At 45.3% G+C, this 14,493-nt stretch overlaps 1 protein-coding gene across 1 annotated transcript in view; it reads right to left on the reverse strand.

Moving 5' to 3' along the window:
• Window positions 1–14,493, reverse strand: part of LOC144500261 (corticotropin-releasing factor receptor 1-like) — a 180,919-nt gene that overhangs the window by 103,546 nt on the left and 62,880 nt on the right. The window contains exons 7-8 of the mRNA XM_078222937.1: window positions 13,404–13,489; window positions 4,028–4,134 (exon numbers count right to left, since the gene is read on the reverse strand). Coding sequence (XP_078079063.1) covers window positions 4,028–4,134; window positions 13,404–13,489 — 193 coding nt within the window. The remainder of the gene's footprint in view (window positions 1–4,027; window positions 4,135–13,403; window positions 13,490–14,493) is intronic.

Below are 14,493 nucleotides of genomic sequence, written 5' to 3' on the forward strand. Positions count from 1 at the left end.
TCAGAATATTCCCGGTCGGTAATGAAGGAAAATGTTGCCCCTTGGCCTGGGAAGCAAAGAAAATAAGAAGGGCAGTCAAAAGCACATTGGCGGCTGAAACCTTAGTCTGACACATTAACCAAGTACTGGAAAACAAGGAAGTTTCAAAACGCAACTGGATTGGTGCAAATCTACAATTATCCAATTGTTTCACTAGAAGAGGTGCAGTACTGGAAAGTTAAGAATACTGGAGGATGGTTACCTTAAATTATTCTGGAAAAAAAGGGGGAATCTGTTAGAATGTAACCAATGATAACATTGGCCACACTACAACAGACCCAATGGGTAACATGCTGTAAGGGTCAGCTGACCCAGTAAACTATGTAACCAATGACAAAATGATGTGGTGGTCAGCGGACCAGCTGACTCAGTTTGGGTTTGTGGGAGCTTGGAATGGCCCAGGGTGAGGCCTCACGTGTTGGAGTAATGAAGTTTCTTTATTAAACCTTTTTCTTTGATTTATAAGTTGGAGTAAGTCCTGTTTTATTTTATTGACTGCAACTGAAGAGTTCCTTCTAGGATCAACAAGGAGTTGGAAGAGATGAGTTTTAAGGATGAGCAACACCAAGGAGGGATTGAAAACAAGGATGAGAATTTTAAAATCAAGATGTTATTTGACTTTCAGACAAGATAAGCGAGATATTAGAAAGGGAATGGCTGCAAGTTAAGATGCGTGTGCAGAGTTTTGAATGACCTCAAGTTTATGGAAGGTAGAATCTGGGAGGTGGAGAAGTTTTTTCTGAGGATGAAATAACTCCTCAGAGGCCAGAGTCCCTTCACCAGATTCCCTTTATTTACAAACTCTATTCCACTCCTAGAGTGCTTCAGGTACATAGTCAGAATCCACATTCACTACCACCGAATGTGCAAAGAACAAAGAACACTACAGCACAGGAACAGGCCCTCCAAGCCTGCGCCGATCATGATGCCTGCCTAAACTAAAACCGTATGCACTTACAGAGTCCGTATCCTTCCATTCCCATCCTATTCATGTATTCGTCTAGTTGCCCCTTAAATGCCGCTATCATACCTACTCCCACCACCCCCCTGGGCAGCGCGTTCCAGACATTCACCACTCTCTGTGTAAAAAACCTGCCTCGCACATCTCCTCTAAACTTTTGCCCACGCACCTTAAACCTACGCCCCCTAGTAATTGACTCTTCCACCCTGGGAAAAAGCTTCTGACTATCCACTCTGTCCATGCCTCTCATAATCTTGTAAACCTCTATCATGTCACCCCTCAACCTCCGTCGTTCCAGTGAGAACAAACCAAGTTTATCCAACCTCTCCTCATAGCTAATACCCTCCAGACCAGGCAACATCCTGGTAAACCTCTTCTGTACTCTCTCCAAAGCATCCACATGCTTCTGGTAGTGTGGTGACCAGAATTGTGCACAATATTCTAAATGAGACCTAACTAAGGTTCTATACAGCTGCAGCATGACCTGCCAATTTTTATACTCAATGCCCTTCTGATTAAGGCAAACATGCTGTATACCTTCTTGACTACCTTATCCACCTGCATTGCCATTTTCAGTGATCGGTGGACATGTACGCCCAGATCTCTCTGCCTGTCAATACTCCTAAGGGTTCTACTATATACTGTATAATTCCTACATGCATTGGACCTTCCAAAATGCATTACCTCACACTTGTCCGGATTAAACTCCATCTGCCACTTCTCTGTCCAAGTCTCCAACTGGTCTATATCTTGCTGTATCCTCTGGCAATCCTCTTCACTATCCACAACTCCACCAATTTTTGTGTAATCTGCGAACTTACTAATCAGACCAGTTACTCTTTTCTCCAAATCATTTACATATACACTACAAACAACAAAGGTCCCAGAATTGATCCGTGTGGAACACCGCGAGTCACAGCCTTTCATTCAGAAAAGCACACCTGTACCACTACCCTCTTTCTTCCATGGCCAAGCCAGTGCTGTATCCATCTTGCCAGCTCTCCTCTGATCCCGTGTGACATCACCTTTCATACCAGTCTACCATGAGGTACCTTGTCAAAGGCTTTACTGAAGTCCATGTATACAACATCCACTGCCCTTCCCTCATCTATCATCTTCATCACTTCTTCAACACTCGATCAAGTTAGTGAGGCACGTCTTCCCCTTCACAAAACCATGTAGGTTTGTCTGATTTCAAGAAGAAATTAGATATAGTTCTTGGGGCCAGAGAGATCAAGGGATATGGAAGGAAGGGGGTATCAGGAAATTGAAATCGATGATCAGCCATGATCAAGATGAATGGCAGAGCAGGCTCATAGGGCCGAATGGCCTACTCCTTCTAGTTTCTATGTCTGATGTGGAAGGGAGTGAATCTAACAGATGCCTCTCTCTTATGATGCGAGTGTCAAAGTTCAGGTTTGCCTCTTCCCTTGGGCGGCAGAGTAGACCCCCCCCCCCGCCTTACCTTCGGCTTCCTGGCTGGTGTGCCAACTGATAGTTGTAAGCTGCCAACAATAATGCCCACCGTTGAATCCCAGCCGATGCTATTGGTGGCACTGCTTTGTCCTCTCTGAGGAGCCCCAATAACGGCTTGTGATCGGTGACAATTACAAATTTCCGCCATAAAGATATTGATGACATTTCTTCACTCCAAATATTACCGCCAACCATTCTTTTTCAATATGGGTGTACTTTCTTTCTGCTATAGCCAAGGCCCTGGAGGCATATGCTATTTGGTCATAAATGTGCTAATACTGCCCCGACGCTGTATGGAGATGCATCGCAGGTTAGCACTAACTCTTTTCTGGGATCGTAATGTGCTAAGATATTTGACGATGACAGCTGTTGCTTTATTTTCTTAAAACCAAGGTCTTGACGGGCAAACCATTCCCAAGCATGATCCTTTTTTAGCAGTTGATGTAGCGGAACCAAAATGGACGTCCAGTTTGTTATGAATTTTCCATAGTACGTCACCAGCCCTAAAAATGCCTTTAATCTCCCGCAGGGGCGGTGATAGCATAGTGGGTAATGCCCCAGGGACCCGGGTTCAAATCCCACCATGACAGATGGTGAAATTTGAATTCAATAAAAATCTGGAATTAAAAAAATCTACTGATAACCACGGAACCATTGATGAAAAACCCAATGCCGTCCCTTACCTGGTCTGACCTACATGCGACTCCAGATCCACAGCAATGTGGTTGACTCTTAAATGCTCTCAGCGATGGGCAATAAATGCTGGGCCAGCCAGCGATGCCAACATCCCATGAACTAATAATTTTGAGAAAGTTCCTTTCTATAATTGGGTGACCAGAACTGTACGCAGTATTACAAGTGTGGCCTTACTAATGTCCCCAAAAGGAGGGGGACCGCCCGAAACAAAAGACAAAGTGGAAAGGAAACTTAAACATAAATCAAAATGTGATTAAAGGGATCAATAATGCACCCCAGTCCCTGCGGTGCCCAGCAGGCATGGAAGACGTTGCGATTATGACCTCAATCAGGGAGCTCATACTCAAAGAGACCAACCTCATGTGCCTCATTGAAGTCAACACAGAGGGTAGTGAATCTTTGGAACTTTCTCACTGAATATTTTAAGGTAGTGATGGGTAATTAAGGGATGAATGGTTATTGGGAGTAGGTGGGATGCTATCAGACCAGCTTACAATCAGGTCAGCCATGATCTTATTAAATGGTGGAGCAGGCTCAAGGGGCCGAATGGCCTACCCCTGCTCCTTGATTGTAAGTTTGTCAATTTAAGGTGAATGTTGAAAGAACCAATAGTGAAATATTTAATGCCGTGGAGATTGGTTAGGATCTGAAATGCACACCCCGTGAGTGTGATGGTTGGAGGAGCAATTGTGACTTTTGACATGAAATTGTGTGAGCCTCTAAAAGAAATAATTAGCAGGGCTCTCGGGAAAAGGTGGGAGGAGTGGTGTTAGCTGAGTTGCTCTGGTAGAGAGTGGGTATAGATTTTATGGTCAAATAGGTGGAATAATTCAATGATTTCACTCATTCACTTACCTCAAACGCATAAAAAGCATGAAGGCAATGATGAGAGCAGCTAAGGAGAGGCAATGTCCCAGGTAATTGATGATCACTGCAAGTCTGTAGTGAATCTGATGCTTTCTCTGAAAGACAAGCAAAAATGTTTGAATATCACAGAGAGAGGGAGAGCTTGCTTCACTTACAATCTGTGTTTCGCAAATCTTTCCATCCAGCAGGCTGACGGCTTTCAAGGCTAAGGTTTCTTTCATGTATTGTCAATATCATGTCTTTTCAGGCCAGGCAAGATTTAAATATTTCCGTGTGAAGTACATTTTTAAACTCAGACACTAAAACAAAATTAAAAGCTTCCTGCAGCAGACTAATCATGTAGGACACAGGTAGTTCCATGTAGAAAGCATGTCCCAGTGTCAGAGATGCTTCAATAAAGGGCTTGAACTGTTGCACCTTCCCTCAGATCAGTCCCTCAGAGTGTGGCTGAAGAACAAAAGCCACAAAGTGCAAATTCTGGGAATGTGAAATAAAACAATGGATGTTGGGAATACTCAGCAGCTCTGGCACTATCTGGAAGATTGGGAAAAGTTAGGAATGTAATCGATTGAGAGTAAATGAAAGGGATATCTGGGTGAGAAAAGAACAAATGGCACCACCTGGATAGGGAGGAAAGCAGGAAAAATCACACCCCAGAGATATTAACTCTGTTTCTATCTCCACAAAGGCCGCCTGACTCGCGCCTGCTTCCAGCATTTTCTGTTTTTAAATTTGTGTGACAGACGGATCCAGGCTGGGGATCCAGGGCTTGGCTAATAACTCACAGGGCAAGACTCCTGCCCAAGGTTAATGGACCTTCTATTGGTCCGTCACATTTTCTGCCTCGCCCAATATGATTCCCACAGTGGGCGGGGCCAGAAAATCTCAAGCATAAGATGGGATTTTCCGGCCGCGCTCACCCTGAAACTGGAAAATCCCACCCGAGGTCAGCGGACCTTTCTATGGTCCACCCCTCCCCTGCTCCTGGCTTGGTAGGCCCACCTTGGCAGATAATGCCTGCAAAGCTGGATTCCTGCTCAGCTGCCGGGTGTGAACTGGAACCGGGACACTGCCGTCGGGGAGTTTGAAGGCAGTCACACGGGGGGTGCTGCTGGGTGAGGAGTCGGCTTGTTTAAAAGCTGTTTTGGTGCTCTTGGATTTTTTCCCCAGTTACAATAAAAACAATAAAGCAGGAAACAGCCTTCACCCCTCATATGCCCAAAGACTCCCCATGCCAACTCATACCCTGCACCCACTTCCAAAGACACCTCATATGTTCCATGCCAAACTATGCCCCTCCACACACCCCCAAGGCCTCTCATACCTTCAATGCCACCTTCCTAGTATTCACTCTGTACAAAACCAATCAACCGATCAAAACAGCATTGTGTGTGTATCTGCAGGGGGTTGAAGAAGGCAGTTCACCATTAACTTCTCAAGGGCAATTAAAATGCTGGCCTAGCCAATGACACCCATGTCCTACAAAAGATTTTAAAAGTAACAATACCATAGGAAATAGAAACTAGGAGCAGGAGTAGGCTATTCGGCCCTTCAAGCCTGTTCCACCATTCAGTGCGATCATGACTGATCCTGCATCTCAATGACATTTTCTCACTTTGTCCCATATCCCTTGATGCCATTAAAAACTAAAAAAAAATCTCTTTCTTGAATACATTCAGTGACTTGACCTCCATACCCTTCTGCGGTAGAGAATTCCACAGGTTTACCACCCTCTGAGTGAAAACATTTCAGTCTCAGACCCAAACGGTCTATGTCGTACCTTAAGACTGTGTCCCCTGGTTCTAGATTCCCCAACAAGGGAAAACATCTTCCCTGCATCCAGTTTGTCCAGTCCTGTTAGAATTTTATCCATTTCAATCGGATCTCCTCTCACCTTTCTAAACTCTAATGAGTTACAGGCCTAGTCGAACCAACCTGTCCTCATAGGACAGTCCCGCTAACCCTGGTATCAGCTTAGTGACCCTCCACTGCACTCCCTCTATGGCAAGAATATCCTTTCTTAGGTAAACTTCATGCAATACTCCAAGCAATGAAGTCCAACATACCATTTGTCTTCCTTATTACTTGCTGCAAATGCCTCTCCACTTATATTGACTGGTATTCAAGGATACCCAGATCTCTTTGTACATCCACACTTCCCAATATATCAACATGTAAATAATACTCTTCCTTTCTGTTTTTCACACCAAAGTGTATAACTTCACATTTAGCTGCATTGTAACCGCATCTGCCATGTGTTTGGCAACTCATTCAACTTGTCTAAATAACCTTGAAGCCTCCTCATAACTCACAATTCCGTCCAATGTTGTGTTGTCAGCAAACTTGGAAATGTTACATTTGGTTCCCTCATCCAGGTTATTTGTATATGTCATGAACAGTGGCCCAAGCACTGATCCCTGTGATACCCCACGAGATACTGCCTGCCACTCGGAAAAAGACCCATTTATTCCTACACTTTATAGTCACACAGCACAGAAAGGTGAGGTGACCAGAACTGCACATAGTGCTCCAGCTGTGGCCTAACCAACACTCTGTACAACTCCAGCCTTACCTGCTTGCTATTTCACTCTATGCCATGACTGAAATAACCAAGTGTCCCATATGCTTTCTTAACTATCCAATCCACCTGATCTGCCGACTTCATGGATCTGTGAATAAGAACCCCATGATCCCTCTGTTCCTCTGAGCTTCCCAGTGACCTGCCATTCATGAAATATTGCTTTGTCTTCTTATTTGTTCCAAAGTGCAGCACCTCGCACTTATCAGGGTTAAATACCATCAGCCAACTGCTCTGCCCATCTGGCCAACCCATTTAAATCTTTCTGTAACCAATGAACTTCTTCTTCACTATTAACCACCCCACCAATCTTGGTGTCATTTGCAAACTTGCTGATCATTCCCCCCCACATTATCTTCCATTTGTGTAATACCAAACAATCAGGGGCCCTGCACTGAACCTTTTCTACGCCACTGGACACCGGCCTCCAGTCCCTCAAGCAGCCTTCCACCACCACCCTTTGTGTCCTATTACAAAGCCAGTTTCTGATTCATCTTGCCAGGTTTCCCTGAATTCCATGTGCTTTAAGCTTTTCAATCAGTCTCCCATGTGGGACCTTATCAAGGCCTTTGCTAAAATCCACATAAACTACATCAACTGAACTTCCCGCATCCACACACTTGATCACTTTTTCAAAAAATTCTAACAAATTTGTTAGGCATGACCTCCCCCTGACAAAGCCATGCTGACCATCCCTAATTAACCCTTACCTTTCCAAGTGGAGATTAATTCTCTGTTTCAGAATTTTCTCCAATAGTTTCCCTACCATTGACGTGAGACTCACCGGTCTGTAATTCCCTGGTTCATCTCTACCACCCTTCTTGAAAAGTGGGACCATATTATCCATCTTCCAATTCTCTGGCACTGCCCCCATCGCCAGAGAAATTAAAAATTTGTGTCAGAGCCCCTGCAATTTCCTGCCTTGCCTCCCACAGCAGTCTGGGATGTAATTCATCCGGGCCTGGGGATTTAACGGTTTTTAATCTCGTCAGAGCCTCCCATACCTTCCCATTTCCTATGTCAAACTGTGCAACGTCCTCATGGTCCCTTTCCCTGAAATCTGTACCTACATTCTGCGTTTCCAGAGTGAAGACAGATGAATCATAGATTAGAATCTATGGCATGGAGACAGGCTCTTTGGCCCAAGCTGGTTCATGCCGACCAAAAAGTCCATCTAAGCTAACCCCATTTGCCTGCATTTGGCCCATCGCCCTCCAAACCTTCCCTATCCATGTATCTGTCTAAATGCCTTTTAAATGTTGTCAAACATTCATCGACCGATGAGAAATATTAATTTAACATCCTTCCAATGTCCTGTGGCTTCACACACAGATTGCCCTCTTGGTCTCTTATGGGCCTACTCTTTCCCTGGTTTACCTCTTCCCTTTAATGTCCTTATAAAATATCTAAGGATTCTCTAATCCTGTTCACAAGTCAGTATTTATGCCCCCTGTTTGCTCTTTTAATTGCTTTCTTAAATTCCTTCTCATGCCATTCATTGAGTACTTCCTTGTCAAATTACTCCTTCCAAAGTGTATCACCTCACACTTTTCAGGATTAAATTCTATCTGCCACTTACCTGCCCATTTGACCATCCCATCTATATCTTCTTGTAGCCCAAGACACTCAGCGTCACTGTTAACCACCCGGCCAATCTTTGTGACATCCGCAAACTTACTGATCGTACTTCCATATAGTCACCAATGTCACTTATATAAATGATGAATAATAGGGGACCCAGCACAGATCCCTGTGGTATGTTACTGGACATTGGCTGCCAGTCACTAACGCGGCCTTCTGTCATCGCCTTGTCTCTGACAACTGAGCCAATTCTGAATCTACTTTATCAAATTACCCTGTATCCCATGTGAATTTACCTTCTTTACAAGTCTCCCATGTGGCACCTTGTCAAAGGCTTTGCTGAAATCCATATAAACTACATCAACTGCACCACCCTTGTCTACATACCTGGTCACCTCAAAAAATTCAATCAAATTTGTTAGGCATGACCTCCCTCTGACGAAGCCATGCTGACTATTCCTGATCAAGCTTTGCCTCTCCAGGTGGAGATAGATTCTCTCCTTCAGAATTTCCTCTTATAGTTTCCCTACCACTGACGTGAGACTCACTGGCCTGTAGTTCCCTGGTTTATCTCTACAACTCTTCTGAAATAGTAGAACTACATTAACTGTTCTCCAGTCATCTGGTACCTCCCCCATGGCCAGAGAGGAATTGTAAATTTGGGTCAGAGCCCCTGCAACCTCCTCCCTTGCCTCTCACAGCAGCCTGGGACACAATTCATCTGGACCTGGATATTTGTTCACTTTTAAGGCTGTCAACACCTGTAATAACTTGTCCTTCCCTACATCAAATTGTCCAAGAACCTCACAGTCTCGCTCCCTGAATTCCATACCATCGTCCTCATTCTCTTGGGTAAAGATGGATGGGAAGTATTCATTCAACCAATGTCCTCTGGCTCCACCCACAGATTGCCCCCTTGGTCTCCAATGGGCCCTACTCTTTCTCTGGTTATCCTCTTCCCATCGGTGTACTTAATAGAATATCTTGGGATTTTCCCTACTTTTACCAGCCAGAGCTTTCTCATAGCCCCTCTTTATATTCCTCATTGCTTTTTAAGCTCCATCCTACACTTTCCGTACTTCACTAATGCCTCCATTGATTTGCTCCCCTTGTACATTTTAAAAGCTTTTATTTTCCTTCTCATTGTATCATGAATATATCTGGTCATCCATGGTTCTCTGGGCTTGTTATTCCTATCTATCACCCTAGAGGAAACATGCTGGGCTTGCACCCTCCCCATTTCCTTTTTGAATGCCCCCCATTGCTCTTCTGTAGATTTTCCAGTTAGTAGCTGTTCCCAGTCTGCCTTGGCTAGATCTGGTCTTATTTTACTAAAATCTACTCTCCCCCAAGCCAAAACATTTTTTTGCAGTTTGTCTATTTCTTTGTCCAAAACAAGCCTTAATTGTACCATGTTGTGATCGCTATCACTAAAATGCTCCCCACCACCACCTCAACCACCTGTCCGGTTTCATTCCCCAGAATCAGGTCCAACACAGCTCCCTCCCTTGTTGGACCCTCTACATATTGACCTAAAAATTTCCCCTGTACACATTTCAAACAATCCACTCCATCCAAGTTCTTAACACTATGTATATCCCAGTTAATGTTGGGAAAGTTGAAATCAGCGAATATAATAATCCTATTGTTTTCATACACCTCCACAAATTGAGCACATATTTGTTCCCCAATATTCCTATGACTCTCTGGGGACGTATAATAAACACCTAACAATGTGGCTGCCCTTTTTATTCCTAAGCTCTACCCACAAAGCTTCAGTCAGTGCCCTTTCCAAGATATCGGGGGCGATTCTCCCAGCCCGCTGCGCTGCTCTAGAAGTGCACCAGGCTGGGAGACGTCAGCGGGGGCCATTCACAGAGCTCATTTCAATATTTAAATTGCTATTTACATCCTATTAGTGGGACCAGGACTGAAGTCTCCGGGCCCGCTAGCGTTTCACTCCAGAGGACATGGAGGCCCCCCCAGGAGAACAGAGGCCATGAAGGCCCCCCAGCAGATTGGGGGTAAGGGGGGTGTACCCCTGGGCAGTTCCAGACTAAGCGTGCCAGCCTGGCCTCTGGCACTGCCCAAGGAGCAAAGTGGCAATGCCCAAGGGGCACTTTAGCATTGCCAAGGGGGCTGGGCCAGAGGAGTGAGGTCTATTGGGGTGGGGCCTATATGGGACAATTGGTGGGGGTGAGGGTGTCCTGCTGCCACTCTGCATAGGGATTGGTGGCAGAGGTAGAGATGACCGCAATTGGAGCTGGCCATCTGAGTGGGGTGGAGCGGGGGGGAGGGGGGGGGGAGGGGCTGCTGGGGTTGATGTGATCAAGTCTGATCGGGAGGGGGGCATTGGGACTTGCCCAGGGAGGTCCGGGAGTCCAGCAATCAGGAAGTGGGGGGGTCAGAGGGGCAGTGCTGTAGGGTTGCAGGGCTGGCCAGCGATCGAGAGGCTGGCAGTGTGGGGCCACTGTGCATGTGCCAATCTCAGTGCTGACAGGTCAGCACATGCGCAGTGGCCCACTCAGCGCTATGCTGCCAGCCTCTCCAGCGGGATTAGGCCCTGCTTCCTGATTTTCAGAGGGAATTCCACTAGGGCACTAGTGCTCAGAGTGTGTGAGATTCATTCTGGAAATCTCGCTAAAAAACCTGCGGGAGTTACTCCCGTGTTCACGCAAATTGGGGACTTGGAATTTTTTTGGGAGAATCCCATCCATCATCTGACTCGGAAACTAATAAAGCAATGCCTCCTCCCCTTTTCCCCCTTTCTCCGTCTTGCCTGAAGATTTTATATCCCAGAATGTTGAGCTGCCAATCCTGCCCCTCTCTCAACCATGTCTCTGTGATGGCCTCTGCATCACAATTCCAATTGTCAATCATCACCCTGAACTCATCCGTTTTCATTGAATCAGAGAATCCCTACAGTGGAGAAGAAGCCATTCAGCCCATCCAGTCTGCACTCACTCTCACAGAGTATCTTATCCAGCCCTCATCCTCACGAGTTAATTTCAAGCCCTCTCTACCACCCTAGTTCAAGGACTCGGCAGAACGCTGATCCTGGTTCAGCTGAAGAACATCCCAATGGTTCGCTCCCACTTTCCCCAGAACCTGTGCCAGTGGGCATAAGCGAAAACCCATTTCTCCCAATCTTTCAGCTACACATTAACTCTCAAATTGGATTTACCCAATATCAATTTATTATTACCTTTGAGTTTCTATTTTTTAATTTAGCCTCCAGCTGCTCTTATTCCTTCCACAGAACCTTTTTCCCAGTCCTGTCCCTGTCATTGGTACCTATATATGTCACAACAACTGGATCCTCCTCCTCCCATTGCCAATTTCTCTCCAATCCAGAGAGAAATATACTGAATCCTGGCACCAGGCAGGCATCACAGCTGTCTGGACTTTCACTCTCAACTATGAAGAACTGTGTCTATCCTTCTGACTAAATCGTCCATCATTGCTACGACATTCCTGTTTACTCCCTCGCTTGAATGTCTTCCTTTAACATGATGCCATGGTCACTTTGCAGACCTCACTCAATGAAAGCAATACTGGCAACACTGCAGGGAGTCAATAATTCTAAGTCTCAGTAATTCACTGATCCCCATAGTTACTGAGCCCTTTTATAGTTACTCTGCTTATTAAGAGAGATATGGTCACAAGTCCTATACTTGTCTTGGACAACAGCAAGGGCTGAGATTTTTCCACTTCTACCTTCTTGACCCACATACCTGTCTCCCCCTCAGTCACACCAGCCTGGCCCTGACCACTGTCTAAATTGGAAGACCTAAGGGGTGTGATTGTCTTCCTGAATGATCTGTCCAGGTAGCATTCCCCCTCACTGATGCATCATTGCATCTATAGCTCAACCTGCAGGTCATTAACTCCAGCTTATTAACTCCAGCTCATTGAATTACATACAGTTACTGCAGGTGTGTTTGCCTTGGACTCCGCTTGAACCCAGTGTTGTCCACTGCAACATACCTTCTACCCCATCACATCTACTTTGTCACATTATCTATATTTTTAATTAAATTTTAATAATATTAAGACTTGCTTGTGCTTAAATCATAGAATTCCCTAAAGTTCAGAAAGAGGCCATTCAGCCCATTGAGTCTGCACTGGCTCTCCGACAAAGCACCTTACCCAGGCCATCCCCTGCCCTATCCCTGTAACAATGTGGAGATGCCGGCGTTGGACTGGGGTGAACACAGTAAGAGTTTTAACACCAGGTTAAAGTCCGACAGGTTTATTTGGTAGCAAATGCCATTAGCTTTCGGAGCGCTGCTCCTTCGTCAGATGGAGTGGAAATTTGAGTGGAAATGGAGAGAGATTTCCAATCCATCTGACGAAGGAGCAGCGCTCCGAAAGCTAATGGTATTTGCTACCAAATAAACCTGTTGGACTTTAACCTGGTGTTGTTAAATCTCTTACTGTGTCTATCCCTGTAACCCCACATATTTACCCCACTAATCCCCCTAACCTATACATTTTAGGACACTTAGGGACAATTTGCCGTCGCAAATCAACCTAACGCACACATCTTTGGACTGTGGGAGGAAACCCACACAGACACGGGGAGAACGTGCAAACTCCATACAGAGACACCCAAGGCCGGAACCACGGGGCCACCATGCCGCTGTATTATTTCAATTAATGTTCCAGCAACCTGATTGACAATTTCCTAGTTTAGATAAGGTCAATAGGAAGTATTCATCAACCAATCACCTACATGCTTCCCTGTAATGTCACCCTTTGTTTTCTTGAACCTGCCCCGAAGTGGGGGGCACGGTGGCACAGTGGTTAGCACTGCTGTCACACAGCGTCAGGGACCCCGCTTCAATTCCTGCCTTGGGTGTCTATTTCCTTCCACAGTCCAAAGATGTGTGGGTTAGGTTGATTGGCCATGCTAAATTGCCCTTAAATCAGGGGGATTAGCAGGGTAGATTTGTGTGGTTATGGAGATAGGGTCCGGGTGGGATTGTTGTTGGTGCAGGCTCGATGGGCCGAATTGCCTCCTTCTGCACTGCAGGGAGTCAATAATTCTAAGTCTCAGTATTTCACTGATCCCCATAGTTACTGAGCCCTTTTATAGTTACTCTGCTTGTTACGAGAGATATTTATGAGGTTTCTAAGAGTATGGTTGATGTTGTAAAATTATTCCTTTGTTGTTGGTGTCAAAATGTTTCAGGATGCACAAACCTTCTGCTGCAGGATTGGCTGGCATTGGGAATAATTGATCTTGTTTCCCCATGTTCCATTTCCCAGGCATTCTCTGAACACACTGTCTGGAAGGAAACGATAGAGAAATGTTATCCAATTGTCTACGGGAAATAAGCATCAAAGTCCAACCTCTGTTATTTCAGGGATATCAGAAAATTCAAAAATAGGAGCTAGAACAGGTCCTTTGAGGCAGCATTTAACAAGATCGTGGCTTCGTCCCCACTTTCCTGCACCATCAAATCACCTCTGGGTCTGGTTACAGGACCCACAGACCCACAGACAAAAGTTAAAGCTGACACACCAACATCGAGGGAATGCTGCAATGTTGGATCTCCAGTCTTTTGGATAAAATATTAAAGCAAGGCCCCATCTGCCTGTTTGGGTGAATGCCAAACATTCTATAACACTGTTTCAATGACTTCGAGATGGGTGTTGAGGGAAAAATCTCTCAATTTGCAGATGATATTGAGCTAGGGAGAATAGTGAGTTGTGAGGATGATGCTGAGCGACTTGGAATCATAGAATAAAATCATACAATTCTAACAGTGCAGAAGGAGGCCATTCGGCCCATCGAGTCTGTACCGACCACAATCCCACTCAGGCCCTATTCCCGTAACCCCACATATTTACCTGCTAATTCCCCTGACACTCGGGTCAATTTGGCATGTCCAATCAACCTAACCCGCACATCTTTGGACATCAGAGGGACATGTTGGCCAAATGGGCAGATACCTGGCAGATGAATTTCAATGTAGTGTAATGTGAGGCAATGCATTTTGGTCAAATCAACATGAGACCATCCAGGCTCGATGGCACAACTTTGAGGGGAGTACAGGAGCAAAGGGACTTCGTGGTTCAAGTGCATCATTCTCTGGAGGTGGCCAGGCAAGTTGAAACAGTTGTTAAGAAAGCTAATAGGGTCCTTGGGTTTATAAATAGAGGCACAGAGTATAAAAGCAAGGAAGTGATGCTATACTCTACAAAACATTAGTCGGACAACATTTGGAGCATTGTGTTCGGTTCTGGGCATCTTATTTAAGGAAGGATGTTAAAGCCCTTGAGGGAGTGC

This window comes from Mustelus asterias, chromosome 11 (genome assembly GCF_964213995.1).
Source record: "Mustelus asterias chromosome 11, sMusAst1.hap1.1, whole genome shotgun sequence".
In the NCBI taxonomy this organism is placed as follows: Eukaryota; Metazoa; Chordata; class Chondrichthyes; order Carcharhiniformes; family Triakidae; genus Mustelus; species Mustelus asterias.